At 48.7% G+C, this 26,236-nt stretch overlaps 1 protein-coding gene across 1 annotated transcript in view; it reads left to right on the top strand.

Annotated features, from left to right (window-relative positions):
* The window catches only part of LOC121270718 (tolloid-like protein 2), a 689,999-nt gene that overhangs the window by 514,057 nt on the left and 149,706 nt on the right, over window positions 1–26,236 (top strand). Inside the window, exons 11-12 of the mRNA XM_041176081.1 lie at window positions 8,618–8,734; window positions 12,147–12,292. Coding sequence (XP_041032015.1) covers window positions 8,618–8,734; window positions 12,147–12,292 — 263 coding nt within the window. The remainder of the gene's footprint in view (window positions 1–8,617; window positions 8,735–12,146; window positions 12,293–26,236) is intronic.

Below are 26,236 nucleotides of genomic sequence, written 5' to 3'. Positions count from 1 at the left end.
CCAATTTAGTGAACCTTTGTGGCACCGCTTCCAATACAGGTACATTCTTTCTTAAATGTGGAGACCAAAACTGCACACTGTACTCCAGGTGTGGTCTCACCAAAACCCTGTACAAGTGCAGCAAGACTTCTTTATCCTTGTTCTCCAGCCCCTTGCAATAAAGCCTAACAAGCCGCTGGCCTTTCTAATTGCTTGCTGCACCTACAGGCTAACTTCCTGCGTTCCTTGTATGAACACACCCAAATCTCTTTGAACACCAACACTTACAAGTTTCTCACCTTTTAAAAATTATTCTGCTTTTCTATTCTTACGCCTAAAGTGAATAACTTCACACTTTCCTCCATTATACTGTATGTACCATCTTGTTGCCCACTCACTTAACCTGTCTCTGTCTCTTTGCAGCCTCTCTGTGTCCTCCCCACAGCTTACCTTCCCGCCCAGCTTTCTATCAGAAGAAAACTTTGAAATATTCTGTCTCTTCATCTAAGTCGTTAATATAGATTGTAGATAGCTGAGGGCCCAGCACTGATCCCTGCAACACTCTACTATTCAATGCCTGACGACTTGAAAGAGCCCCATTTATGTCCACTCCCTGCTTTTTATGGTTATTACAATTGGTTTGGATAAGGTAGACAATGAGAAATTGTTTCCATTAGCTGATGATATAAGGAATGGGGGACACAGATTGAAGGTTTAGGGCAAGAGATGCAGGGGGAATGTGAGGAAGAACCATTTTTACGCAGCGAGTGGTGATGAGCTGGAACGCGCTGCCCACAAGGGGGTGAGAGTGAAGGTGATGATTTCAAAAGGAAATTGAATGGATACTTGAGGAAAAATAAACTTGCAGGGCTATAGGAATAGAGTGGGGGAATGGGGCAGGCTGGCATGTACTCAAAGGGCCAAATGACCTCCTTCTGTGCCATAAATGATTCTCTAACTCTATTAAACATGGTATCATCACTATCGCATTGCTGTTTGTGGGAGCTTGCTGTGTTTCTTACATTACAACAGTGACTGCACTTCATTGGCTGTAAAGTGCTTTGAAACGTCCGATGGTTGTGATATATAAATGCAAGTCTATCTATATTGAGATGGCTGGATTTGCTTATTTGGTTTTCTGCCCAGTGTTTAAGGGTGTGGTGCTCGGGGAGACATCTACTTTCCAATACTGTGCCCACTTGACCATACTAGTCATTGTGGTCTCCCGATTATACTGTGGATGGCATCACAACTCAGTCTGATCCTGTTTGTGCCCAATATCCTCATTAATGGACCATCCAAAGGGACCACCTGCATAACAATGGGTAGAGACCCTTCCCGGAGATCAGTGCATTCTTATTGATCAGATACAGAACTTTGGACATTGTGACCTGTGGCAGTCGGTACCACACTGAGGAAGGCATTAACCCAGTGAGCCCTCGCGATTCTGAGCAGTATTGATCCTTCCCCTGGATTTACATTAATGGAGAGCAGAATGTGCTCAATGAAGTCTGTCATCAGGTCAGATATGCTGTGAAGGTCTAAATACATCATGTTGTGTTTGGGTTTCACAAGGACTAAATAACAATCGAGCTGAACTCCAGAGGTGAGGTGAGAGTGACTGCCCTTAACATCAAGGCAGCATTGACTGAGTGTGGCATCAAGGCTGCCTGGAGAAATTGAGGTTAATGAGAATCAAGCAAAACTCTCCACTGGTTGGAGTCATACCTAGCACAAAGGAAAATGGTTGTGGTTGTTGGAGGTCAGTCATCTCAGCTCCAGGACATCACTGCAGGAGTTCCTCAGGGTAGTGTCCTCGGCCCAACCATCTTCAGCTGCTTCATCAATGACCTTCCTCCCACTATTACTGAGACTAGCTTTCAATTCCAGGTTTATCAATTGAATTTAAATTCCACCAATTACTGAGGTGGGTTTAGTGGATTATTAGCCAGTGACATTACTGCTAAACCATCATCTGCCTTTGACATTCAATGGCATTATCATCGCTGAATTTCCCACCATCAACATCCTGGGGGGTCACCATTAACTAGAAACTGAACTGGACTAGCCATATATATACTGTGGCTACAAGAGCAGGTCAGAGGCTGAGAATTCTGTGGTGAGTAACTCACCTCCTGACTGCCCAAAGCCTGTCCTCCATCTACAGGATGCAAGTCAGCAGTGTGATGGAATATTCTTCATTTGCCTGGATGAGTGCAACACTCAAGAAGCTTGACACCATCCAGCAGCCCCCTTGATCAGCACCCCACCCACCACCTTAAACATTGACTCCCTCCAGCACCAGTGCACATTGGCAGTAGAGTGGACCAGTTACACGATGCACAACATTTATCCCTTATTTGGACAAGAGCTGCATGTCTCAGTTTGCTGACAAATACCAAGTTACCTGGAATAGTGAATCATGTCAATGGAGCAAAATGTTACAAAGGAGCAGTGATAGATTAAGTGAGCGGGCAAAACAGTGGCAAATGGAGCTCATTACAGGGATGTGTGAAATCATCCATTCTGAAGATAGATCAGAATATTTTCTAAATGGTGAGAATCTAGGAACTTCGGAGGAACAGAGAGATTTTTAGGGGTCTGTGTAGAGACATCACTAGAAACTAGTGCGCAGATATGAAAAATAATTAAAAAGGCTAGTGGAGTGTTGACTTTTATTTGAAGAGAGTTGGAATATGACGAGGAGGAAATTATATTCCAGATGTACAGAGCTCTAGCTAGACTGCATCTGGAATCCTGTGTTCAGCTCTGGGCACCACAGCTCAGGAAGGATATATTGACCTCCGAGGGGGTCCAGTGCAGGTTCATAACATAAGAAGTAGAAGCAGATGTAGGCCAGTTGGACCCCTGAGTCTTCTCTACCTTTCAATAAGATCATGACTGCACTTTCCCACCTTATCCCCATATTCCTGGATTTTTGTTGTGCCTCAAAAATCTTTGATCTCTGTCTTAAATATACTCAATGACTCAGCATTCACAACCCTCTGGGAGAAAGAATTCCAACAATTTACATCCCTCTAAGTGAAGACATTTCTCTTGTCTCAGTCCTAAGACCAGGGGCAGGATCTTGGGGTCGGGGGGTGTGGGGGAGGTGGGGCCTGCTCGCCGATGTTTAAAATGACGCAGGATGACATTGGGCAGAATTCCCGACGTCACCCCACCTCATTTCAATTTTCAGGTCGGCGGGGACGCAGCCGAATCAGCTGTTTGCCCCCTGACCTGTCAATGGCCTCAATAAGCCATTGACAAACTCATCAACAACATTAATGGACCAAACCGTCCAACCTTAAGGTTGGGGGTCAGGTCGGGAGCTCTGGCGGGCTTCAGAAAAAGCACAAAACCTCATCCATGGGTGGGACGAGGTTTCATGAGGGTTTTTAAAAACTTAATAAATGTTTGACTTAAAGTGATGGACATGTCCCAACTCAGGTGACAGTGTCACATGAGGGGACATGTCAGGGAAATTTTGTTTTTGCACCTTTACTATTTTTAAATTTTGTGCCAATCTCCCTGAGGCAGCACTTAGCCTCAGGGAGATCTGTGCGCTCTCTCGCGCACATGTGTGAAAGAGTGCACTCCCGGCAGAGGGATTCTCCCCCCCTCACCCTCCGCCTGCACAGGGAGCGCAGAGCGGACATCACATCATGCTGGGCGGGCCTTAATTGGAAACAGAGTAGGCATAAATGGGTCTTTTTCTGGTTGGTAAGATGTAACATGTGGTGTGCCACAGGGATCAGTGCTGGAGCCTTGGATGAAGGGAGTGAAGGTATGGTCCCTCCCTAAATTTGCTAATGACACAAAATAGGCAGGATAGTAAGAGGTGAAGAGGGCACAAGGAGGCCACAAAGGGACATAGATAGGTTAAGTGAGCGGGCAAAGATGTGGCAGATGGAGTATAATGTGGGAAAGTATGAAATTGTCCTTTTTGGCAGGAAACATAAAAGAGAAGTATATTACCTAAATGATGAGTGTGTGCAGAGCTCTGAAATGCAGAGGGATCTGGGTGTCCCAGTGCATGAATCACAAAAGCTTAGTATGCAGGTACAGCAGGTAATCAGGAAAGTTAACAGAATGTATTTATTTATTGTGAGGGGAATTGAACATAAAAGTAAGGAGGTTATACTTCAGTTATACAGGGCATTGGTGAGACCACATCGAGAGTACTGTGTACAGTACTGGTCTCCTTATTTAAGGAAGGGTGTAAGTGCATTGGAAGCAGTTCAGAGAAGGTTTACTAGGCTAATACCTGGAATGGGTGGTAAAAACAAAAAACTGCGGATGCTGGAAATCCAAAACAAAAACAGAATTACCTGGAAAAACTCAGCAGGTCTGGCAGCATCGGCGGAGAAGCAAAGAGTTGACGTTTCGAGTCCTCATGACCCTTCAACAGAATGGGTGGGTTGTCTTATGAGGAAAGGCTGGACAGACTAGGCTTGTATCCGCTGGAGTTCAGAAGAGTAAGAGGCGATTTGATTGAAACATATAAGATCCTGAGGGGTCTTGACAGGGTGGATGTGGAGAAGATGTTTCCTCTTGTGGGAGAATCTTGTACTGGGGCCACTGTTTAAAAATAAGGAGTTGCTCATTTAAAATGGAGATGAGAATTCTTTTCTCTCAAAGGGTTGTGAGTCTTCGGAACTCTCTTCCTCAAAAGGCGGTGGAAGCAGAGTCTTTGAATATTTTTAAGGCAGAGCTAGATAGATTCTTGATAAGCAAGGGGACGGAAGGATTTCGGGAGTAGGTGTGAATGTGGAGTTGAGGTTACTATGAGATCAGCCATGATCTTATTGAATGGTGGAGCAGGCTCAAAGGGCTGAGTGGCCTACTCCTGCTGCTAACTCATGTGTTTGTATGAGACTAAGCTGTATACAGTAATCCCAGTGTTCTCTCACCAAAGCTCCATATAATTGCAGCAAGACTTCCTTAAACTTATATTCCAGCCCCTTTGCAATAAAGGGTAACATACCATTTGCCCTCCTAATTGCTGGCCATACCTGCATGTCAACTTCCTGTGTGTCGTGTACAAGGAACCCCAAATCCCTCTGCACTCCAACATTTGCTCATGTTGCACCTTTAAAAAAAAATCTGCTCTTCCATTCTTCCCAGTAAGTGGATAATTTCTCCACATTTCACTGCCATCTTCTTGGCCAATCACTTTAACCATCCGTTCACCAATCTTCAATCTGTGGTAGGAACATAGGAAGAGGAGGCCTCAGGTCTGTTTCTATTCAGTGAGATCATGGCTGACCTGTGAGCTAACTCCACATAGCTGCCTTTGCCCCACATCCCATGATCACATAAGACCCCAATCCTATAGGCCGTAAACTTGTGTAGCAACCTATTTTTGGCACCTTATTGGATGCTTCTGAAAATAGAAATTTGCTGCATCTTTTTTATCTCCCCCACAGTTACATCCTCAAAACTATCTTAATAGCTTTGTCAAATGCAATTTCCCTTTTGTAAAAGTGGGTTGACTTCTGCTTAATTATATAACGATTTTCCAAGTGGCTGTTATTGCCTCATTAATAATAGCTTTTCCCTGGTAGCAATCTCAGGTTAACTGGTCTCTATTTTCCTGGTTTTTCTCTCCCTCCTTTCTTGAACAGTGAGGTCACATTTGCCACCTTCCAACCCGCATAGGCTGTTATAGAATCTTCGAGCTGAAATTTTCTCTTGTCGGACACGCGCCCAACCCTCTAACGAGAGTCAAATAGCGCACGGTGACATCTGGCGAGCATCTCGATGTCATCGTGCAACTCTCGCGATATATCGCTTGGCGGCATGCGCGCGAGAGTCAGCAGCGCGCCTGCTGACAATTGAGCGGCCTATTGAGGCCCTTAATCAATTCATTGATTTGAATTTTTTGCTGCCCGTCCAAACATTTGGTTGACGGGCGAAAAGGCCAAGTGGCCTTTGCATTTTTGGCAAAAACCTCTTCCACAGGCGGGATGAGGTTTCAACCAGTGATTTAAAAAAATATATATAAACTTTTAAAACTCATTTTTAACATGTCCCTGCTCATTTGACAGAGTCGCACGAGGGGACATGTTTTCATTATTTTTAATATCTTTGTTTTTACAGTTCAAAACCTTCAGCTCCCTGAGGCAGCTCTGTCCCTCAGGGAATTCTCCTAGTGCAAACTTCAGCACTCGCGCTCCTCCTAACCCCACCCCGGCAGAGCTGAGCACGTGTTCCACACTGGCTTGCTGTTAATTGGCCAGCCAGCGTGAAGTCGATGTCGGGGTCCGATCGTGGGCAGCAGCCAGCTTTGCGACTGTTCCCAGGTCCGCCCGCCGTGGGACCTGCCTGACGAGGGCAAAATTCTGTGCTTAGAAATTCTGGAAGATGGAAATTAATGCATTCGTTACCTGTGCAGCCTCCCTTTTAAAACCTTAAGATATACATCATCAGGCCAAAGGATATGTTAGATTTTAATTCCAGTGCTTTTTCTTTACTAATATTCATTACTTTAAGTTCCTCACTCTCATTAGTCTCTTGATTCCCCACAATATTCAAATGTCTTTGATTGTGGAGACGGATTCACAATATTTGTTTAACATTTCTGCCATTTACTTATTCTCCATTATAATTTCTCTTGCTCCTGCCTTTAAGGGATCTATGTTTACTTTAGCTACTCCCTTCCTTTTACATACTTGTAAAGGCTCTTACAGTATCAGAAAAATCACAGAAATATTACAGCACAGGAGGCCATTCAGCCCATCATGTCTGCACTGGCTCTCCAAAGTGAATTCACTCGTACTATTCTCCCACCTTCTCTGCGTAACCCTGCACATTCTTTCCTTTTTGATAACTGTCTAATTACCTTTTGAGTGGCTCAGTTGAGCCTACCTCCACCTCACTCTCAGGCAGGGCATTCCGCACCTTAACCACTCGCTCCGTGAAAGAAATTTTTCCTCATGGCGCATTTGCTTCTTTTACCAGCTACTTTAAATCTGTGCCCTCTCGTTCTTGATCCTCTCATGAGTGGGATCAATTTCTCCATGTCTACTCTGTCCAGACCTCTCATGATATTGAATACCTCTGTCAAATCTGCTCTCAGCCTCCTTTCTCCCAGGGAAACAGTCATTCCTTCTCCAATCTGTCTTCATTATTGAGGTTCCTTATCCCTGGAACCATTCTCATGAATCTTTTCTGTATTCTCTCCAGTTCCTTCACATTCTTGCGAAAGTGCAGCACCCAGAACTGCATGCTGTATTCTAGTTGAGGCCAAACTAGTGAGCTATACAAGCTGATGTACCCCATGCCCCTATTAATAAAGCCCAGGATACTGTATGCTTTATTCATCATGCTCTCAACTTGTCCTGTCATCTTTAATGATCAATGCACATGTACACCCAAGTCCCTCTGCTCCTGCACGCCTTTTAGAGTCGCACTCTTTATATTGTCTGTCCATGTTCCTTCTACCAAAATGAATCGCTTCACTTTTCACTGCATTGCACTTCATCTGCCATCTATCTGCCCATTCCACCATTGTCCTTTTGAAGTTCCACATCATCCTCCTCATTGTTCACAATGCTACCAAGTTTCATATCATCTGCAAATTTTAAAACTGTGCCCTGTTCACAAAGATCTAGATCATTAATAACATCAGGAAATGTAAGGGTCCCAATACCAACAGTGGGGAACTCTACTACAAACCTTCCTCCAGCCTGAGAAACATTCATTGACCATACTCCCTGTTTACTGTCACTTAGCCAGTGTTGTATCTATGTTGCTACTGTCCCTTCCATGAGCTCTAACTTTGCTCACAAGTCTGTTGTGTGGCACTGTGCCAAATGCTTTTTGGAAGTCCATGTACACCACATCAACAGCATTGTCTTCATCATCCCTCTCTGTTACCTCTTCAAAAAACTCCAGCAAGCTAGTTAAACGTGATTGTCCCTTAGGAAATCCAGGCTGACTTTCCTTAATTAAACCTCATTTGTCCATGTGACTATCAATTGTGTTCCAAATTATTGTTTCCAGAAGTTTCCCCACCACCAAGTTAAACTGACTGGCCTGTTGTTGATGGGCTTATCCTCATACTCTTTTTTTGGAACAAGGGTGTAGCATTTGCAATTCTCCAGTCCCATCTTTAATGAAAGAAAGCTTTGCATTTATATAGCAACTTACATCTCCTCGGGAAGTCCCAAAGTGCTTTACAGCCAATGAAATACTTCTGAAGTATAGCCACTATTGTAATGTCGGAAATGAGGCAGCCCGTTTGTGCACAGCAAGCTCCCACAAACAGCAATGTGCTAATTGACCAGATAACCTGTTTTAATAATGCTAGTTGAGGGAATGAATATTGACCAGTGAACCCGGGAGGACGCTCCTGCCCTTCTTCAAATAGCGTCAGGGGGTCTATTACGCCTGAGGGCGTAAATAGGGTTTAACATCTAATCAGAAAGACAGCGCCTTTGCCTCAGTGTGATACTGGGAGCGTCAGCCTGGATTTTGTGTTCGAGTCTCACGGAGTGGGCCTTAACTTTATGATGTAGAAGGGAGAGCTCTACCCACCGAGGCACAACTGAACATAATGAATCTTTAAAAGTGCATTTCCCAAGCTGAGTCCTTGGATGGTGAAGAATGTTGCTCCTGTGTCTCCTCCTTCCAGGTCGGTTTTGTGGTGAGAAACTTCCAGAAACAATCATTTCCACTGACAGCCGGCTGTGGATCGAATTCCGGAGCAGCAGTAACTGGGTGGGAAAAGGCTTCTCCGCTGTCTACGAAGGTACCAAATAATTTTAAACAAAATCACCTCTTCAGCGATGATATTTTGCCAAGTGGTTCGAACTGATCAAGATGTGAAAGTCGAATCTTTGAGACCAATGATGTTGAAGAGCAGAGGAGTGGGACTAATTGAACAGCCCTTTCAAAGAGCTGGCACAGACACCAGGGGCTGAATGGCCTACCTCTGTGCAATGTCTGAGTGTGAAGGCACTGTGGTGCACAAGGTGGGATGGATGAGTGAGCCCCTCTCACACTGGGAGCAGGAGAATGTCTTCTCCCCCTGTGACTGCGCCGGTGGGTTTTCAGCTGGGTTAGGCACCCGGATCCCAGCCCCGTGCCCACATTTCCAAGGCCCCCCTGGCCGTGTGGGTGTTCTTGCCTGGGCAGGTGAAGTGAAGCCATCAGCTGAAGGTTGGTCAGCAGCTGTTGGGAGCAGAGAGATGCCTCCAGGCCAAGTCAGGAGGAGCAGGTATCCTTCTCGGGGACCCCCCCCACCCCAGCAGGGAATGTAGCCAGGATTTCCTGGCCTTGCTGTGGTGGTTTTCCCTATGGTGGAGGTGACCAGCCGTTCAAATCTCCACTGACCTTGGGAGGACCGGAAGATCCTGCCGGTGAGAGGGGCCGGAAAATCCCAGCCATAGTCCGGGACAGGGGATAGATACAGGTGACGGACGTGGGAATACTCGGGGGGGGTGGGGGGAGTGGCATCCGGTTTTAGACCATGGCACAGGGTTGGCATTCACACTGCGATGTGTTCAGTCGAGCCCTCTGATCGGGCAGTAACTGTGGGGTCTCTCAGTAACCCCCCCCCCCACCCCAACCCTGACAGACACTTTGTACAATTAGCTCCTTGAGTCCCTTCTTGTGGGATTCTCCAGACAGGGAGACCGGATGGAACTTGACCTTGGTGCCAACCTCCCAGCAACTGTGTACCCTAAGGGGCAGCTGGACATGTCAGGTGCATCACAGGACAGCTTGGCACCCATGCCAACGGATTGAAAGACCCAACCTTAACTAGAAGCTGAGCAAGGCCCGGCTGCACTGTTGATGCCTGAAGGAGCCACGCCATCCCAGCAATCCCTGGGGCATCCCAGCAATCCCTGGGGCATCCCAGCAATCCCTGGGGCATCCAGCAGCCAATCACATTGCTTCTTCTCCCACCTAGGAGCAGGGAATTTGACCAGGGAGCAGGAGACGGACTGTAGCCAGAGTGTGGTAGGGGAGCGGTCAAGTTACGGGGCTAGTGACCCAGGGAATGAGAGTCCACCCAGGCAGGCTGAGAATTTGAATTCAGTTTTAAAATATTCTTAAAAATAATCCTAAAGCTGTCGGCTTGTTGTAGAAACCCAACTGGTTCAGTGATCTCCTTTAGAAGGGGAAACCTCCCCTAGTCTGGCCCATATGTGACTCCAATCTCAAACCTGAACCACTCTCTGAGGTGGTAAGTCAGCTCGTTGTGCCAAAGTGCTGGCATCAGTTTGAGATGCAGTTCAACACCATCTCCTCATAGCAACTGGGATGGGCAATAATTGTCGCCCTTAAGGGTAACGCCCATATGCTGAGGGTGGATATTTTTTTTAAATGGCCAAAAGAAGCAGCAGGGAAAAGAGACATAGGCTGCAATGTGCCGGAGATAAAACCAACTGGTCATGGCTAGAAGAGGCACCAGTGCTTCTGCACCTTTAACTGGGCACTGCCCTTTTATCCTGTTTGTGTAGAGGTGGTGAGTGAGGTGGGTTCACCATCGAGGGTTGGTGCCCTAGGATCCTGCCAGTCTGACCCAGGACTTCAGGGGCATTGACCTGTCAAATGAACTGGGTTCAGATGAATCTAAATCGCTGCTGCAGGAGCAGTGATAGGTGCCCAAGATCTGCCTGTTCCTTTGACTCATCTGTGGCCCTTTCATAAGCCTCCTCCTCTCCCAGTGTTTAGTGTTAACTCTACCAAATTATAAAACATATGGTAGAGTGTGATTATTTTTGAGACGATGTAGAGTAGAATGCTTCCCCCTCCTGCATCCCTACCCCCTGAACACTGACTGAGGCAATGGGATCGATTTGGACTCTGGGGGCAGAATGGGTCTGATTGAATCTCCGGGTGGCTGGGGGTTCGTAGGTTTGCTGCAAGTGTCACCAGTCAGGGCTGCAGGTGGGGTATCTCTGTAACCCCCAGCATCCTGCTAGCCTTACTCTGTCCCTTGAGCACTAAGTTACTATTGACACCAAAACAAAATACAGCGGGCACTGGAAATCTGAAAGAGAAACAGAAAATGCTGGAAATACCCAGCAGGTCAAACAGAATTGGACATGAGAGAAAGGGAGTTAACGTTTGCAATCTGTGCCTGACTATTGTTCCTGTGTTAAGGAGATCCAGCTGAATTCTGCACGTTGCTGAGGGACGGAGCAGCCTCCAAACCTTCCTCACAGCAGGGCGATGAAGCCCCTCCTACCCTTCAACTCCCTCAGGAATGTCCCCCTCACCTCGCACTCCCTCAGGAGAATGACCCCTCACTCACATACTCCCTCCAGGCAATATCCCCCTCACCTCTGTGTTCCCTTGTGGGAATGTTCCCCTCACACTCTCTTGAGGCAATGTTCCCCTCACGCTCCCTCGAGGGGATATCCTCTCACCTTTGTATTCCCTCGAGGGAATGTTCCCCTCACACTCCCTCAAAGCAATGTTGCCCTCACGCTCCCTCGAGAGAATGTTGTCCTTATTCTCGCACTTCCCCTCGAATCAGCTGCTTAAACGTGTGAGCAAGTGGGAATGAGATAAACATGAATGAAATGGTGACACCCCCGTTGGTTCTACTGTTAGCCGCAGCAGAATGCCGGTTACTGGAGACTGAATGTGGAGCCCTGGAGTCCAGCCCTGTCCTGGGTTACAGGGCCCGAAGAGGGCAGTTCAGTGAACCCCTCCAGGGCATGTTTTTGCCCCCAGTCTGGTGGGACACCCTGGCTAATGCAGGGACCTTGTGCCCCTCATACAAATGCCCTGGAACTGGAGGGGGGGGCCGGTGGGGGAGGGTCAGAGAGCAGTGACACTGTCAGTCAGGAGATTCGGGAAATTCCTCTGACTTGCACCTCCCTCGACCAGTCAATACTAAATGTTGCATTCACATCTGTCATTCATATTTTTAACCCATTGATATTATTCCATCCTTTAACTCGTCTGGGCCTGAACTTCCCTTTCTAAACCTCTCAAACTCTCCACGTGTCCTTCCTCCTTTAGGAAACTCCTTAAGACAGTTTCTGGTTTCCTGTCCTAACCTCACCTTGTGGATAATTTTATCTGATGTCTCTGCTGTGAAAGACCTCACCATGTTTTATAATGTTAAAAGGGCTGTATAAACCCGTAGTGAATGTTCCTCCCCCGTGGAGTGCGTTTCAAACCCTCTCCTGTTTACGATGCAGCGATCTGCGGAGGCGATATTCGGAAGGACATGGGACAGATTCAGTCTCCAAATTATCCCGATGACTACCGGCCATCCAAGGAATGCATTTGGAGGATCACCGTTGATGAGAATTATCACGTAGGCCTCGTCTTTCAGGCCTTTGAGGTAGAGCTTCCCTTTTATTATTTGTTTGTGTAGATTTACCCTTTGACCGGGCAGGTTAGTTGAGTCATTCTCACTGACAGAGGCGTAATGTTGGGAGCGAGAGCCCAGCAGGGTTATTATCTGTGGTAATATATAACTGCTGTAAGCCTATTACCAACATGGCAACGCTCAGCCACACCACATGTGCTGATCCGAAACCTTTGCTAAAATGTCCTGCGCTGTATTAGAGAAGAAACTCAGCTCAAATTCCGATCAGCCTGGCTGAATTCCCATCAGATATTGAATGGAGCAGGAGGAGACCATTCAGCCTATTGAGCACTGGCCATTCAGATCCCAGCTGGTCTGTCCCTCCACGCTGCTGTATGTTTGAGGCACGGGCTGATTTTTAATCTCTCAGGGAATCAAGGGGAATGAGTGGGAAAGTGGAGATGAGTCGAATATCAGCCGTGATCATGTTGAATGGTGCAGCAGGCTTGAGGGGCCAAATGGCCTCCTCCAGCTCTTATTCCCTATATTCTTAAATTCTTTGCTTCATATCGTCTGATGCCCAACAAAAGATCTTTGTCCTAAAAGCTCCAGCTGTCCCCCAATATCCATCGTCTTTTGGGGGAGAGAGTGTTCCAGACTTCCACTAACCCCCGTGTGAGGAGTTGGGTTCTCATCTCTCCTGACTGGCCTGACCCTAATTTTAAGATGATGAAGGAATTGGAGAGTGTCTTCCCCACCCAGCACCGAACTAACGCTGTTTGAGTCTGTCCATGTTCAGCCGGGTATCTGGAGATCACTGACACTCCTGGCATCTTACCTGCCAACTCCACACAAGCCAACAGGGGTCACAGCTGTTGACAGGGAGAATTGATTTTTTTGGGGGAATCTTTCTTGAGAAACAGTGGAGGAAAAAGGACAGATCAGGTCAATTAAACGGCAGCTGTCGGATTATATTGGAATATATTGGACTATATTGGAATATGTCCGATTATATCGAAATATATCGGATTATATCAGAATATATCAGATTATATCGGAATATATTAGATTATATCAATTACACTGGATATGGAAGGAAATTTTTCCAAACTCACTGTCACCTAGCGACCACTTGCTGATTTAACATGAATTATCATCTCACATGGTCAGTGGATCCCTGCACTGTGCATGTCTCCGTCACTGGATCCCTGCACTGTGCGTGTCTCAGTCACTGGATCCTGCACTGTGCGTGTCTCAGTCACTGGATCCCTGCACTGTGCGTGTCTCAGTCACTGGATCCCTGCACTGTGCGTGTCTCAGTCACTGGATCCCTGCACTGTGCGTGTCTCAGTCACTGGATCCCTGCACTGTGTGTATCTCAGTCACTGGATCTCTGCACTGTGTGTGTCTCGGTCAGTGGATCTCTGCACTGTGCGTGTCTTGTTCACTGTATCCCGGCACTGTTATGTGTCTCGATCACTGAATCCCTGCACTATGTGTGACTCGATCAATGGATCCCTCCACAGTGCATGGCATGATCAGTGAATTCCTGCATTGTGTGACCCGGTCAGTGGATTCCAGCACTGTGTGCATCTTGACAAGTGGATTCCTAAACTGTGTGGGCGGCAATCAGCGTATGGCTGCACTGTTTGCCTCTCGATAAGTGGATCGCAGCATTGGGTCTATCCCAATCTGTGGATCACTGCACTGTGTGTGTCTCGATCAATGGATCCCTGCATCATGTGTGATTCAATCAGTGGATCCCTGCACTGTGTGAGGCTTGATCAGTAGTCACCTGTATGGTGTAAGCCTCAATCAGTGGATGCGTGTGTTTTGCTAAGTGATCTCTGCAATGTGTGTGTATCTTGGACAGTGGATTCCTATGCAGTGTGGGCCTCAATCAAGTGGATTGCTGCACTGTGTGTGTCTCATTAGAAAATCCTTCCACTGCGTGTTTCTCTATTACCGTTTCCCTGCGTGGAGAGTCTTGATCAGTGAGTCACTGCACTGTGTGCCAGGGTTGGTGTGTTCCTCACTGTGATCCAGGGTTGGTGTGTTTCTCACTGTGATCCAGGGTTGGTGTGTTTCTCACTGTGATCCAGGGTTTCTCACTGTGTGCCAGGGTTGGTGTGTTTCTCACTGTGTGCCAGGGTTTCTCACTGTGATCCAGGGTTTCTCACTGTGTGCCAGGGTTGGTGTGTTTCTCACTGGGTGCCAGGGTTTCTCACTGTGTGCCAGGGTTAGTGTGTTTCTCACTGTGTGCCAGGGTTGGTGTGTTTCTCACTGTGATCCAGGGTTGGTGTGTTTCTCACTGTGTGCCAGGGTTGGTGTGTTTCTCACTGTGGGCCAGAGTTGGTGTGTTTCTCACTGTGTGCCAGGGTTGGTGTGTTTCTCACTGTGTGACAGGGTTGGTGTGTATCTCACTGTGTGCCAGGGTTGGTGTGTTTCTCACTGGGTGCCAGGGTTTCTCACTGTGTGCCAGGGTTAGTGTGCTTCTCACTGTGTGCCAGGGTTGGTGAGTTTCTCACTGTGTGCCAGGGTTAGTGTGTTTCTCACTGGATGCCAGGGGTTCTCACTGTGTGCCAGGGTTGGTGTGTTTCTCAATGTGTGCCAGGGTTGGTGTGTTTCTCACTGTGTGCCAGGGTTGGTGTGTTTCACACTGTGTGCCAAGGTTAGTGTGTTTCTCACTGTGTGCCAGGGTTGGTGTGTTTCTCACTGTGTGCCAGGGTTGGTGTGTTTCTCACTGTGTGACAGGGTTGGTGTGTTTCACACAGTGTGCCAGGGTTGGTGTGTTTCTCACTGTGTGCCAGGGTTGGTGTGTTTCACAATGAGTGCCAGGGTTAGTGTGTTTCTCACTGTGTGCCAGGGTTGGTGTGTTTCTCACTGTGTGCCAGGGTTGGTGTGTTTCACAATGTGTGCCAGGGTTAGTGTGTTTCTCACTGTGTGACAGGGTTGGTGGGTTTCTCACTGTGTGCCAGGGTTGGTGTATTTTTCACTGTGTGCCAGGGTTGGTGTGTTTCTCGCTGTGTGCCAGGGTTAGTGTATTTCATACTGTGTGCCAGGGTTAGTGTGTTTCTCACTGTGTGCCTGGGTTGGTGTGTTTCACACTGTGTGCCAGGGTTGGTGTGTTTCTCACTGTGTGCCAGTGTTGATGTGTACCTCACTGAGTGCCAGTGTTGGTGTGTTTCTCACTGTGATCAAGGGTTGGTGTGTTTCTCACTGTGTGCCAGGGTTGGTGTGTTCCTCACTGTGTGTCAGGGTTGGTGTGTTTCTCACTGTGTGCCAGGGTTGGTGTGTTTCTCACTGTGATCCAGGGTTGGTGTGTTTCTCACTGTGTGCCAGGGTTGGCTTGTTTCTCACTGTGTGCCAGGGTTGGTGTGTTTCTCACCGTGTGCCAGAGTTGCTGTCTTTCTCACTGTGTGCCAGGGTTGGTGTTTTTCTCACTGCGATCCAGGGTTGGTGTGTTTCTCACTATGTGCCAGGGTTAGTGTGTTTCTCACTGTGTGACAGGGTTGGTGTGTTTTTCACTGTGTGCCAGGGTTGGTGTGTTTTTCACTGTGATCCAGGGTTGGTGTGTTTCCCACTGAGTGCCAAGGTTTTGTGTTTCTGACTGTGTACCAGCGTTGGTGTGTTTCTCACTTCGTGCCAGGGTTGGTTTGTTTCTCATTGTGTGCCTGTGTGGGTGTGTTTCTCACTGTGTGCCAGGGTTGGTGTGTTTCTCACTGTGATCAATGGTTGGTGTGTTTCTCACTCTGTGCCAGGTTTTCTCACTGTGTGCCAGGGTTGGTGTGTTTCTCACTGTGTGCCAGGGTTGGTGTGTTTCTCACTGTGTGCCATAGTTGCTGTGTTTCTATTTGTGTGCCAGGGTTGGTGTGTATCTCACTGTGTGTCAGGGTTGGTGTGTTTCTCACTGTGTGCCAGGGTTGGTGTGTTTCTCACTGTGATCCAGGGTTGGTGTGTTTCTCACTGTGTGCCAGGGATGGTGTGTTTCTCACTGTGTGCCAGGGTTGGTGTGTTTCTCACTGTGATCCAGGGTTGGTGTGTTTCTCACCCTGTGCGAGGGTTGGTGTGTTTCAAACTGTGTGCCTGTGTGGGTGTGTTTCTCACTGTGTGCCAGGGTTGGTGTGTTTCTCAGTCTGTGCCAGGGTTGGTGTGTATCTCACTGTGTGCCTGGTTTGGTGTGTATCTCACTGTGATCCAGGGTTGGTGTGTTTCTCACTGTGATCCAGGGTTGGTGTGTTTCTCACTCTGTGCCAGGGTTGCTGTGTTTCTCACTGTGTGCCAGGGTTGCTGTGTATCTGACTGTGTGCCAGGGTTGGTGTGCTTCTCACTGCGATCCAGGGTTGGTGTGTTTCTCACTGTGTGCCAGGGTTGGTGTGTTTCACAATGTGCGCCAGGGTTAGTGTGTTTCTCACTGTGTGACAGGGTTGGTGTGTTTCTCACTGTGTGCCAGGGTTGGTGTATTTTTCACTGTGTGCCAGGGTTGGTGTGTTTCTCGCTGTGTGCCAGGGTTAGTGTATTTCATACTGTGTGCCAGGGTTAGTGTGTTTCTCACTGTGTGCCAGGGTTGGTGTGTTTCTCACTGTGTGCCAGGGTTGGTGAGTTTCTCACTGTGTGCCAATGTTGATGTGTTCCTCACTGTGTGCCAGGGTTGGTGTGTTTCTCACTGTGTGCCTGGGTTGGTGTGTTTCACACTGTGTGCCAGGGTTGGTGTGTTTCTCACTGTGTGCCAGTGTTGATGTGTACCTCACTGAGTGCCAGTGTTGGTGTGTGTCTCACTGTGATCAAGGGTTGGTGTGTTTCTCACTGTGTGCCAGGGTTGGTGTGTTCCTCACTGTGTGCCAAGGTTGGTGTGTTTCTCACTGTGTGCCAGTGTTGATGTGTTCCTCACTGTGTGTCAGGGTTGGTGTGTTTCTCACTGTGTGCCAGGGTTGGTGTGTTTCTCACTGTGATCCAGGGTTGGTGTGTTTCTGACTGTGTGCCAGGGTTGGCGTGTTTCTCACTGTGTGCCAGGGTTGGTGTGTTTCTCACCGTGTGCCAGGGTTGCTGTCTTTCTCACTGTGTGCCAGGGTTGGTGTTTTTCTCACTGCGATCCAGGGTTGGTGTGTTTCTCACTATGTGCCAGGGTTAGTGTGTTTCTCACTGTGTGACAGGGTTGGTGTGTTTTTCACTGTGTGCCAGGGTTGGTGTGTTTTTCACTGTGATCCAGGGTTGGTGTGTTTCCCACTGAGTGCCAAGGTTGGTGTGTTTCTGACTGTGTGCCAGGGTTGGTGTGTTTCTCACTGTGTACCAGCGTTGGTGTGTTTCTCACTTTGTGCCAGGGTTGGTTTGTTTCTCATTGTGTGCCTGTGTGGGTGTGTTTCTCACTGTGTGCCAGGGTCGGTGTGTTTCTCACTGTGTGCCAGGGTTGGTGTGTTTCTCACTGTGTGACAGGGTTGGTGTGTTTCTCACTCTGATCAATGGTTGGTGTGTTTCTCACTGTGGGCCAGGGTTGGTGTGTTTCTCACTCCGTGCCAGGTTTTCTCACTGTGTGTCAGGGTTGGTGTGTTTCTCACTGTGTGCCAGGGTTGGTGTGTTTCTCACTGTGTGCCATAGTTGCTGTGTTTCTATTTGTGTGCCAGGGTTGGTGTGTATCTCACTGTGTGTCAGGGTTGGTGTGTTTCTCACTGTGTGCCAGGGTTGGTGTGTTTCTCACTGTGATCCAGGGTTGGTGTGTTTCTCACTGTGTGCCAGGGTTGGTGTGTTTCTCACTGTGTGCCAGGGTTGGTGTGTTTCTCACTGTGATCCAGTGTTGGTGTGTTTCTCACTGTGTGCGAGGGTTGGTGTGTTTCTCACTGTGTGCCTGTGTGGGTGTATTTCTCACTGTGTGCCAGGGTTGGTGTGTTTCTCAGTCTGTGCCAGGGTTGGTGTGTATCTCACTGTGTGCCTGGTTTGGTGTGTATCTCACTGTGATCCAGGGTTGGTGTGTTTCTCACTGTGATCCAGGGTTGGTGTGTTTCTCACTCTGTGCCAGGGTTGCTGTGTTTCTCACTGTGTGCCAGGGTTGGTGTGTTTCTGACTGTGTGCCAGGGTTGGTGTGTTTCTCACTGCGATCCGGGGTTGGTGTGTTTCTCACTATGTTCCAGGGTTGGTGTGTTTCTGACTGTGTGCCAGGGTTGGTGTGTTTCTCACTGTGGGCCAGGGTTGGGGTGTTTCTCACTGTGTGCCAGTGTGGGTGTGTTTCTCACTGTGTGCCAGGGTTGGTGTGTTTCTCACTGTGTGCCAGGGTTGGTGTGTTTCTCACTGTGTGCCAGGGTTGGTGTGTTTCTCACTGTGTGCCAGGGTTGGTGTGTATCTCACTGTGTGCCTTGTTTGGTGTGTATCTCACGGTGATCCAGGGTTGGTGTGTTTCTCACTGTGATCCAGGGTTGGTGTGTTTCTCACTCTGTGCCAGGGTTGGTGTGTTTCTCACTGTGTGCCAGGGTTAGTGTGTTTCTCACTGTGTGCCAGGTTTGGAGTGTTTCTCACTGTGTGCAAGGGTTGGTGTGTTTCTTACTGTGTGCCAGTGTTGGTGTGTTTCTCACTGTGATCAGGGTTGGTGTGTTTCTCACTATGTGCCAGGGTTAGTGTGTTTCTAACAGTGTGACAAGGTTGGTGTGTTTCTCACTGTGTGACTGGGTTGGTGTGTTTCCCACTGAGTGCCAGTGTTGGTATGTTTCTCACTGTGTGCCAGGGTTGGTGTGTTTCTCAATGTGTGCCAGGGTTGGTGTGTTTCTCACTGTGTGACAGGGTTGGTGTGTTTCTTACTGTGTGCAAGGGTTGGTGTGTTTCTCACTGTGTGCCAGGGTTGGTGTGTTTCTCACTGTGATCAATGGTTGGTGTGTTTCTCACTGTGTGCCAGGGTTGGTGTGTTTCTCACTGTGTGACAGGGTTTGTTTGTTTCTCACTGTGATCAGTGGTTGGTGTGTTTCTCACTGTGTGCCAGGGTTGGTGTGTTTCTTCCTGTGTGCAAGGGTTGGTGTGTATCTCACTCTGTGCCAGGGTTGGTGTGTTTCTCACTGTGTGCCAGGGTTGGTGTGTTTCTCAGTGTGATCCAGTGTTGGTGTGTTTCTCACTGTGTGCCAGGGTTGGTGTGTTTCTCACTGTGTGCCAGGGTTGGTGTGTTTCTCACTCTGTGCCAGGGTTGGTGTGTTTCTCACTGTGTGCCAGGGTTAGTGTGTTTCTCACTGTGTGCCAGGTTTGGAGTGTTTCTCACTGTGTGCAAGGGTTGGTGTGTTTCTTACTGTGTGCCAGTGTTGGTGTGTTTCTCACTGTGATCCAGGGTTGGTGTGTTTCTCACTATGTGCCAGGGTTAGTGTGTTTCTAACAGTGTGACAAGGTTGGTGTGTTTCTCACTGTGTGACAGGGTTGGTGTGTTTCCCACTGAGTGCCAGTGTTGGTATGTTTCTCACTGTGTTCCAGGGTTGGTGTGTTTCTCAATGTGTGCCAGGGTTGGTGTGTTTCTCACTGTGTGCCAGGGTTGGTGTGTTTCTTACTGTGTGCCAGGGTTGGTGTGTTTCTCACTGTGTGCCAGGGTTGGTGTGTTTCTCACTGTGATCAATGGTTGGTGTGTTTCTCACTGTGTGCCAGGGTTGGTGTGTTTCTCACTGTGTGACAGGGTTTGTTTGTTTCTCACTGTGATCAGTGGTTGGTGTGTTTCTCACTGTGTGCCAGGGTTGGTTTGTTTCTCACTGTGTGCCAGGGTTTCTCACTGTTTTCCAGGGTTGGTGTGTTTCTCACTGTGTGCCAGGGTTGGTGTGTTTCTTCCTGTGTGCAAGGGTTGGTGTGTATCTCACTCTGTGCCAGGGTTGGTGTGTTTCTCACTGTGTGCCAGGGTTGGTGTGTTTCTCACTGTGTGCCAGTGTTGGTGTGTTTCTCACTGTGTGCCAGGGTTGGTGTGTTTCTCACTGTGTGCCAGGGTTGGTGTGTTTCTCACTGTGTGCCTTGTTTGGTGTGTACCTCACGGTGATCCTGGGTTGGTGTGTTTCTCACTGTGATCCAGGGTTGGTGTGTTTCTCACTGTGTGCCAGGGTTAGTGTGTTTCTCACTGTGTGCCAGGGTTGGAGTGTTTCTCACTGTGTGCCAGGGTTGGTGTGTTTCTCACTGTGTGCCAGTTTTGGTGTGTTTCTCACTGTGATCCAGGGTTGGTGTGTTTCTCACTATGTGCCAGGGTTAGTGTGTTTCTAACTGTGTGACAAGGTTGGTGTGTTTCTCACTGTGTGACAGGGTTGGTGTGTTTCTCACTGTGATCCAGGTTTGGTGTGTTTCCCACTGAGTGCCAGTGTTGGTATGTTTTCACTGTGTGCCAGGGTTGGTGTGTTTCTCAATGTGTGCCAGGGTTGGTGTGTTTCTCACTGTGTGACAGGGTTGGTGTGTTTCCTACTGTGTGCCAGGGTTGGTGTGTTTCTCACTGTGTGCCAGGGTTGGTGTGTTTCTCACTGTGATCAATGGTTGGTGTGTTTCTCACTGTGTCCCAGGGTTGGTCTGTTTCTCACTGTGTGACAGGGTTTGTTTGTTTCTCACTGTGTGTCAGGGTTTCTCACTGTTTTCCAGGGTTGGTGTGTTTCTCACTGATTGCCAGGGTTGGTGTGTTTCTTCCTGTGTGCAAGGGTTGGTGTGTTTCTCACTGTGTGCCAGGGTTGGTGTGTTTCTCACTGTGTGCCAGGGTTGGTGTGTTTCTCACTGTGTGCGAGGGTTGGTGTTTTTCTCAGTGTGTGCAAGGGTGGGTGTGTTTCTCACTGTGTGCCAGGGTTGGTGTGTTTCTCAATCTGTGCCAGGTTTGGTGTGTATCTCACTGTGTGCCAGGGTTAGTGTGTATCTCACTGTGATCCAGGGTTGGTGTGTTTCTCACTGTGATCCAGGATTGGTGTGTTTCTCACTCTGTGCCAGGGTTGGTGTGTTTCTCATTGTGTACCAGGATTGGTCTGCTTCTCACTGTGTGCCTGTGTTGGTGTGTTTCTCACTGCATGCCAGGGTTGGTGTTTATCTCACTGTGTGCCTGGGTTGGTGTGTATCTCACTGTGTTCCAGCGTTGTTGTGTATCTCATTGCGATCCAGGTTTGGTGTGTTTCTCTCTGTGTGCCAGGGTTGGTGTGTATCTCATTGTGCGCCAGGTTTGGTGTGTATCTCACTGCGATCCAGGGTTGGTGTGTTTCTCACTGTGTGCCAGGGTTGGTGTGTTTCTCACTGTGTGCCAGGGTTTCTCACAGTGTGCCAGGGTTGGTGTGTTTCTCACTGTGATCCAGGGTTGGTGTGTTTCTCACTGTGTGCCAGGGTTAGTGTGTTTCTCACTGTGTCACAGGGTTGGTGTGTTTCTCACTGTATGCCAGGGTTGGTGTGTTGCTTACTGTGTGCCAGGGTTTGTGTGGTTCTCACAGTGTGCCAGGGTTGGTGTGTTTCTCACTGTGTGACAGGGTTGGTGTGTTTCTCACTGTTTGCCAGGGTTGCTGTCTTTCTCACTGTGTGCCAGGGTTGGTGTTTTTCTCACTGCGATCCAGGGTTGGTGTGTTTCTCACTATGTGCCAGGGTTAGTGTGTTTCTCACTGTGTGACAGGGTTGGTGTGTTTTTCACTGTGTGCCAGGGTTGGTGTGTTTTTCACTGTGATCCAGGGTTGGTGTGTTTCCCACTGAGTGCCAAGGTTGGTGTGTTTCTGACTGTGTGCCAGGGTTGGTGTGTTTCTCACTGTGTACCAGCGTTGGTGTGTTTCTCACTTTGTGCCAGGGTTGGTGTGTTTCTCACTGTGTGCTTGTGTGGGTGTGTTTCTCACTGTGTGACAGGGTCGGTGTGTTTCTCACTGTGTGCCAGGGTTGGTGTGTTTCTCACTGTGTGACAGGGTTGGTGTGTTTCTCACTGTGATCAATGCTTGGTGTGTTTCTCACTGTGTGCCAGGGTTGGTGTGTTTCTCACTCTGTGCCAGGTTTTCTCACTGTGTGCCAGGGTTGGTGTGTTTCTCACTGTGATCCAGGGTTGGTGTGTTTCTCACTCTGTGCCAGGGTTGCTGTGTTTCTCACTGTGTGCCTGGGTTGGTGTGTTTCTGACTGTGTGCCAGGGTTGGTGTGTTTCTCACTATGATCCAGGGTTGGTGTGTTTCTCACTATGTGCCAGGGTTAGTGTGTTTCTCACTGTGTGACAGGGTTGGTGTGTTTCTCACTGTGTGACAGGGTTGGTGTGTTTCTCACTGTGATCCAGGGTTGGTGTGTTTCCCACTGAGTGCCAGGGTTGGTGTGTTTCTCACTGTGTTCCAGGGTTGGTGTGTTTCTGACTGTGTGCCAGGGTTGGTGTGTTTCTCACTGTGGGCCAGGGTTGGGGTGTTTCTCACAGTGTGCCAGGGTTGGTGTGTTTCTCACTGTGTGCCAGGGTTGGTGTGTTTCTCACTGTGTGCCAGGGTTGGTGTGTTTCTCACTGTGTGCCAGGGTTGGTGTGTATCTCACTGTGTGCCTTGTTTGGTGTGTATCTCACGGTGATCCAGGGTTGGTGTGTTTCTCACTGTGATCCAGGGTTGGTGTGTTTCTCACTGTGTGCCAGGGTTGGTGTGTTTCTCACTGTGTGCCAGGGTTGGAGTGTTTCTCACTGTGTGCAAGGGTTGGTGTGTTTCTTACTGTGTGCCAGTGTTGGTGTGTTTCTCACTGTGATCCAGGGTTGGTGTGTTTCTCACTATGTGCCAGGGTTAGTGTGTTTCTAACAGTGTGACAAGGTTGGTGTGTTTCTCACTGTGTGACAGGGTTGGTGTGTTTCTCACTGTGATCCAGGGTTGGTGTGTTTCCCACTGAGTGCCAGTGTTGGTATGTTTCTCACTGTGTGCCAGGGTTGGTGTGTTTCTCACTGTGTGCCAGGGTTGGTGTGTTTCTCACTGTGTGACAGGGTTGGTGTGTTTCTTACTGTGTGCCAGGGTTGGTGTGTTTCTCACTGTGTGCCAGGGTTGGTGTGTTTCTCACTGTGTGCCAGGGTTGGTGTGTTTCTCACTGTGATCCAGTGTTGGTGTGTTTCTCACTGTGTGCGAGGGTTGGTGTGTTTCTCACTGTGTGCCTGTGTGGGTGTATTTCTCACTGTGTGCCAGGGTTGGTGTGTTTCTCAGTCTGTGCCAGGGTTGGTGTGTATCTCACTGTGTGCCTGGTTTGGTGTGTATCTCACTGTGTGCCAGGGTTGGTGTGTTTCTCACTGTGATCCAGGGTTGGTGTGTTTCTCACTCTGTGCCAGGGTTGCTGTGTTTCTCACTGTGTGCCAGGGTTGGTGTGTTTCTGACTGTGTGCCAGGGTTGGTGTGTTTCTCACTGCGATCCGGGGTTGGTGTGTTTCTCACTATGTGCCAGGGTTAGTGTGTTTCTCACTGTGTGACAGGGTTGGTGTGTTTCTCACTGTGATCCAGGGTTGTTGTGTTTCCCACTGAGTGCCAGGGTTGGTGTGTTTCTCACTGTGTTCCAGGGTTGGTGTGTTTCTGACTGTGTGCCAGGGTTGGTGTGTTTCTCACTGTGGGCCAGGGTTGGGGTGTTTCTCACTGTGTGCCAGTGTGGGTGTGTTTCTCACTGTGTGCCAGGGTTGGTGTGTTTCTCACTGTGTGCCAGGGTTGGTGTGTTTCTCACTGTGTGCCAGGGTTGGTGTGTTTCTCACTGTGTGCCAGGGTTGGTGTGTATCTCACTGTGTGCCTTGTTTGGTGTGTATCTCACGGTGATCCAGTGTTGGTGTGTTTCTCACTGTGATCCAGGGTTGGTGTGTTTCTCACTCTGTGCCAGGGTTGGTGTGTTTCTCACTGTGTGCCAGGGTTAGTGTGTTTCTCACTGTGTGCCAGGTTTGGAGTGTTTCTCACTGTGTGCAAGGGTTGGTGTGTTTCTTACTGTGTGCCAGTGTTGGTGTGTTTCTCACTGTGTTCAGGGTTGGTGTGTTTCTCACTATGTGCCAGGGTTAGTGTGTTTCTAACAGTGTGACAAGGTTGGTGTGTTTCTCACTGTGTGACAGGGTTGGTGTGTTTCCCACTGAGTGCCATTGTTGGTATGTTTCTCACTGTGTGCCAGGGTTGGTGTGTTTCTCAATGTGTGCCAGGGTTGGTGTGTTTCTCACTGTGTGACAGGTTTGGTGTGTTTCTTACTGTGTGCCAGGGTTGGTGTGTTTCTCACTGTGTGCCAGGGTTGGTGTGTTTCTCACTGTGTGCCAGGGTTGGTGTGTTTCTCACTGTGATCCAGTGTTGGTGTGTTTCTCACTGTGTGCGAGGGTTGGTGTGTTTCTCACTGTGTGCCTGTGTGGGTGTATTTCTCACTGTGTGCCAGGGTTGGTGTGTTTCTCAGTCTGTGCCAGGGTTGGTGTGTATCTCACTGTGTGCCTGGTTTGGTGTGTATCTCACTGTGATCCAGGGTTGGTGTGTTTCTCACTGTGATCCAGGGTTGGTGTGTTTCTCACTCTGTGCCAGGGTTGGCTGTGTTTCTCAGTGTGTGCCAGGGTTGGTGTGTTTCTCACTGTGTGCCAGGGTTGGTGTGTTTCACAATGATTGCCAGGGTTAGTGTGTTTCTCACTGTGTGCCAGGGTTAGTGTGTTTCTCACTGTGTGCCAGGGTTGGTGTGTATCTCAATGTGTGCCAGGGTTAGTGTGTTTCCCACTGTGGGCCAGGATTAATGTGTTTACCACTATGTGCCAGGGTTAGTGTGTTTCTCACTGTGTGCCAGGGTTGGTGTGTTTCTCACTGTGTGCCAGGGTTGGTGTGTTTCATCACTGTGTGCCAGGGTTAGTGTGTTTCCCACTGTGTGCCAATGTTGATGTGTTCTCACTGTGTGCCAGGGTTGGTGTGTTTCTCACTGTGTGCCTGGGTTGGTGTGTTTCACACTGTGTGCCAGGGTTGGTGTGTTTCTCACTGTGTGCCAGTGTTGATGTGTACCTCACTGAGTGCCAGTGTTGGTGTGTTTCTCACTGTGATCAAGGGTTGGTGTGTTTCTCACTGTGTGCCAGGGTTGGTGTGTTCCTCACTGTGTGTCAGGGTTGGTGTGTTTCTCACTGTGTGCCAGGGTTGGTGTGTTTCTCACTGTGATCCAGGGTTGGTGTGTTTCTCACTGTGTGCCAGGGTTGGCGTGTTTCTCACTGTGTGCCAGGGTTGGTGTGTTTCTCACCGTGTGCCAGAGTTGCTGTCTTTCTCACTGTGTGCCAGGGTTGGTGTTTTTCTCACTGCGATCCAGGGTTGTTGTGTTTCTCACTATGTGCCAGGGTTAGTGTGTTTCTCACTGTGTGACAGGGCTGGTGTGTTTTTCACTGTGTGCCAGGGTTGGTGTGTTTTTCACTGTGATCCAGGGTTAGTGTGTTTCCCACTGAGTGCCAAGGTTGGTGTGTTTCTGACTGTGTGCCAGGGTTGGTGTGTTTCTCACTGTGTACCAGCGTTGGTGTGTTTCTCACTTCGTGCCAGGGTTGGTTTGTTTCTCATTGTGTGCCTGTGTGGGTGTGTTTCTCACTGTGTGCCAGGGTTGGTGTGTTTCTCACTGTGATCAATGGTTGGTGTGTTTCTCACTGTGGGCCAGGGTTGGTGTGTTTCTCACTCTGTGCCAGGTTTTCTCACTGTGTGCCAGGGTTGGTGTGTTTCTCACTGTGTGCCAGGGTTGGTGTGTTTCTCACTGTGTGCCATAGTTGCTGTGTTTCTATTTGTGTGCCAGGGTTGGTGTGTATCTCACTGTGTGTCAGGGTTGGTGTGTTTCTCACTGTGTGCCAGGGTTGGTGTGTTTCTCACTGTGATCCAGGGTTGGTGTGTTTCTCACTGTGTGCCAGGGATGGTGTGTTTCTCACTGTGTGCCAGGGTTGGTGTGTTTCTCACTGTGATCCAGGGTTGGTGTGTTTCTCACCCTGTGCGAGGGTTGGTGTGTTTCAAACTGTGTGCCTGTGTGGGTGTGTTTCTCACTGTGTGCCAGGGTTGGTGTGTTTCTCAGTCTGTGCCAGGGTTGGTGTGTATCTCACTGTGTGCCTGGTTTGGTGTGTATCTCACTGTGATAC

Source organism: Carcharodon carcharias, chromosome 28 (genome assembly GCF_017639515.1).
Source record: "Carcharodon carcharias isolate sCarCar2 chromosome 28, sCarCar2.pri, whole genome shotgun sequence".
Taxonomy (NCBI): Eukaryota; Metazoa; Chordata; class Chondrichthyes; order Lamniformes; family Lamnidae; genus Carcharodon; species Carcharodon carcharias.
The sequence above is the reverse complement of the archived record's forward strand: the minus strand, read 5'-3'. Positions and strand labels throughout refer to the sequence as shown.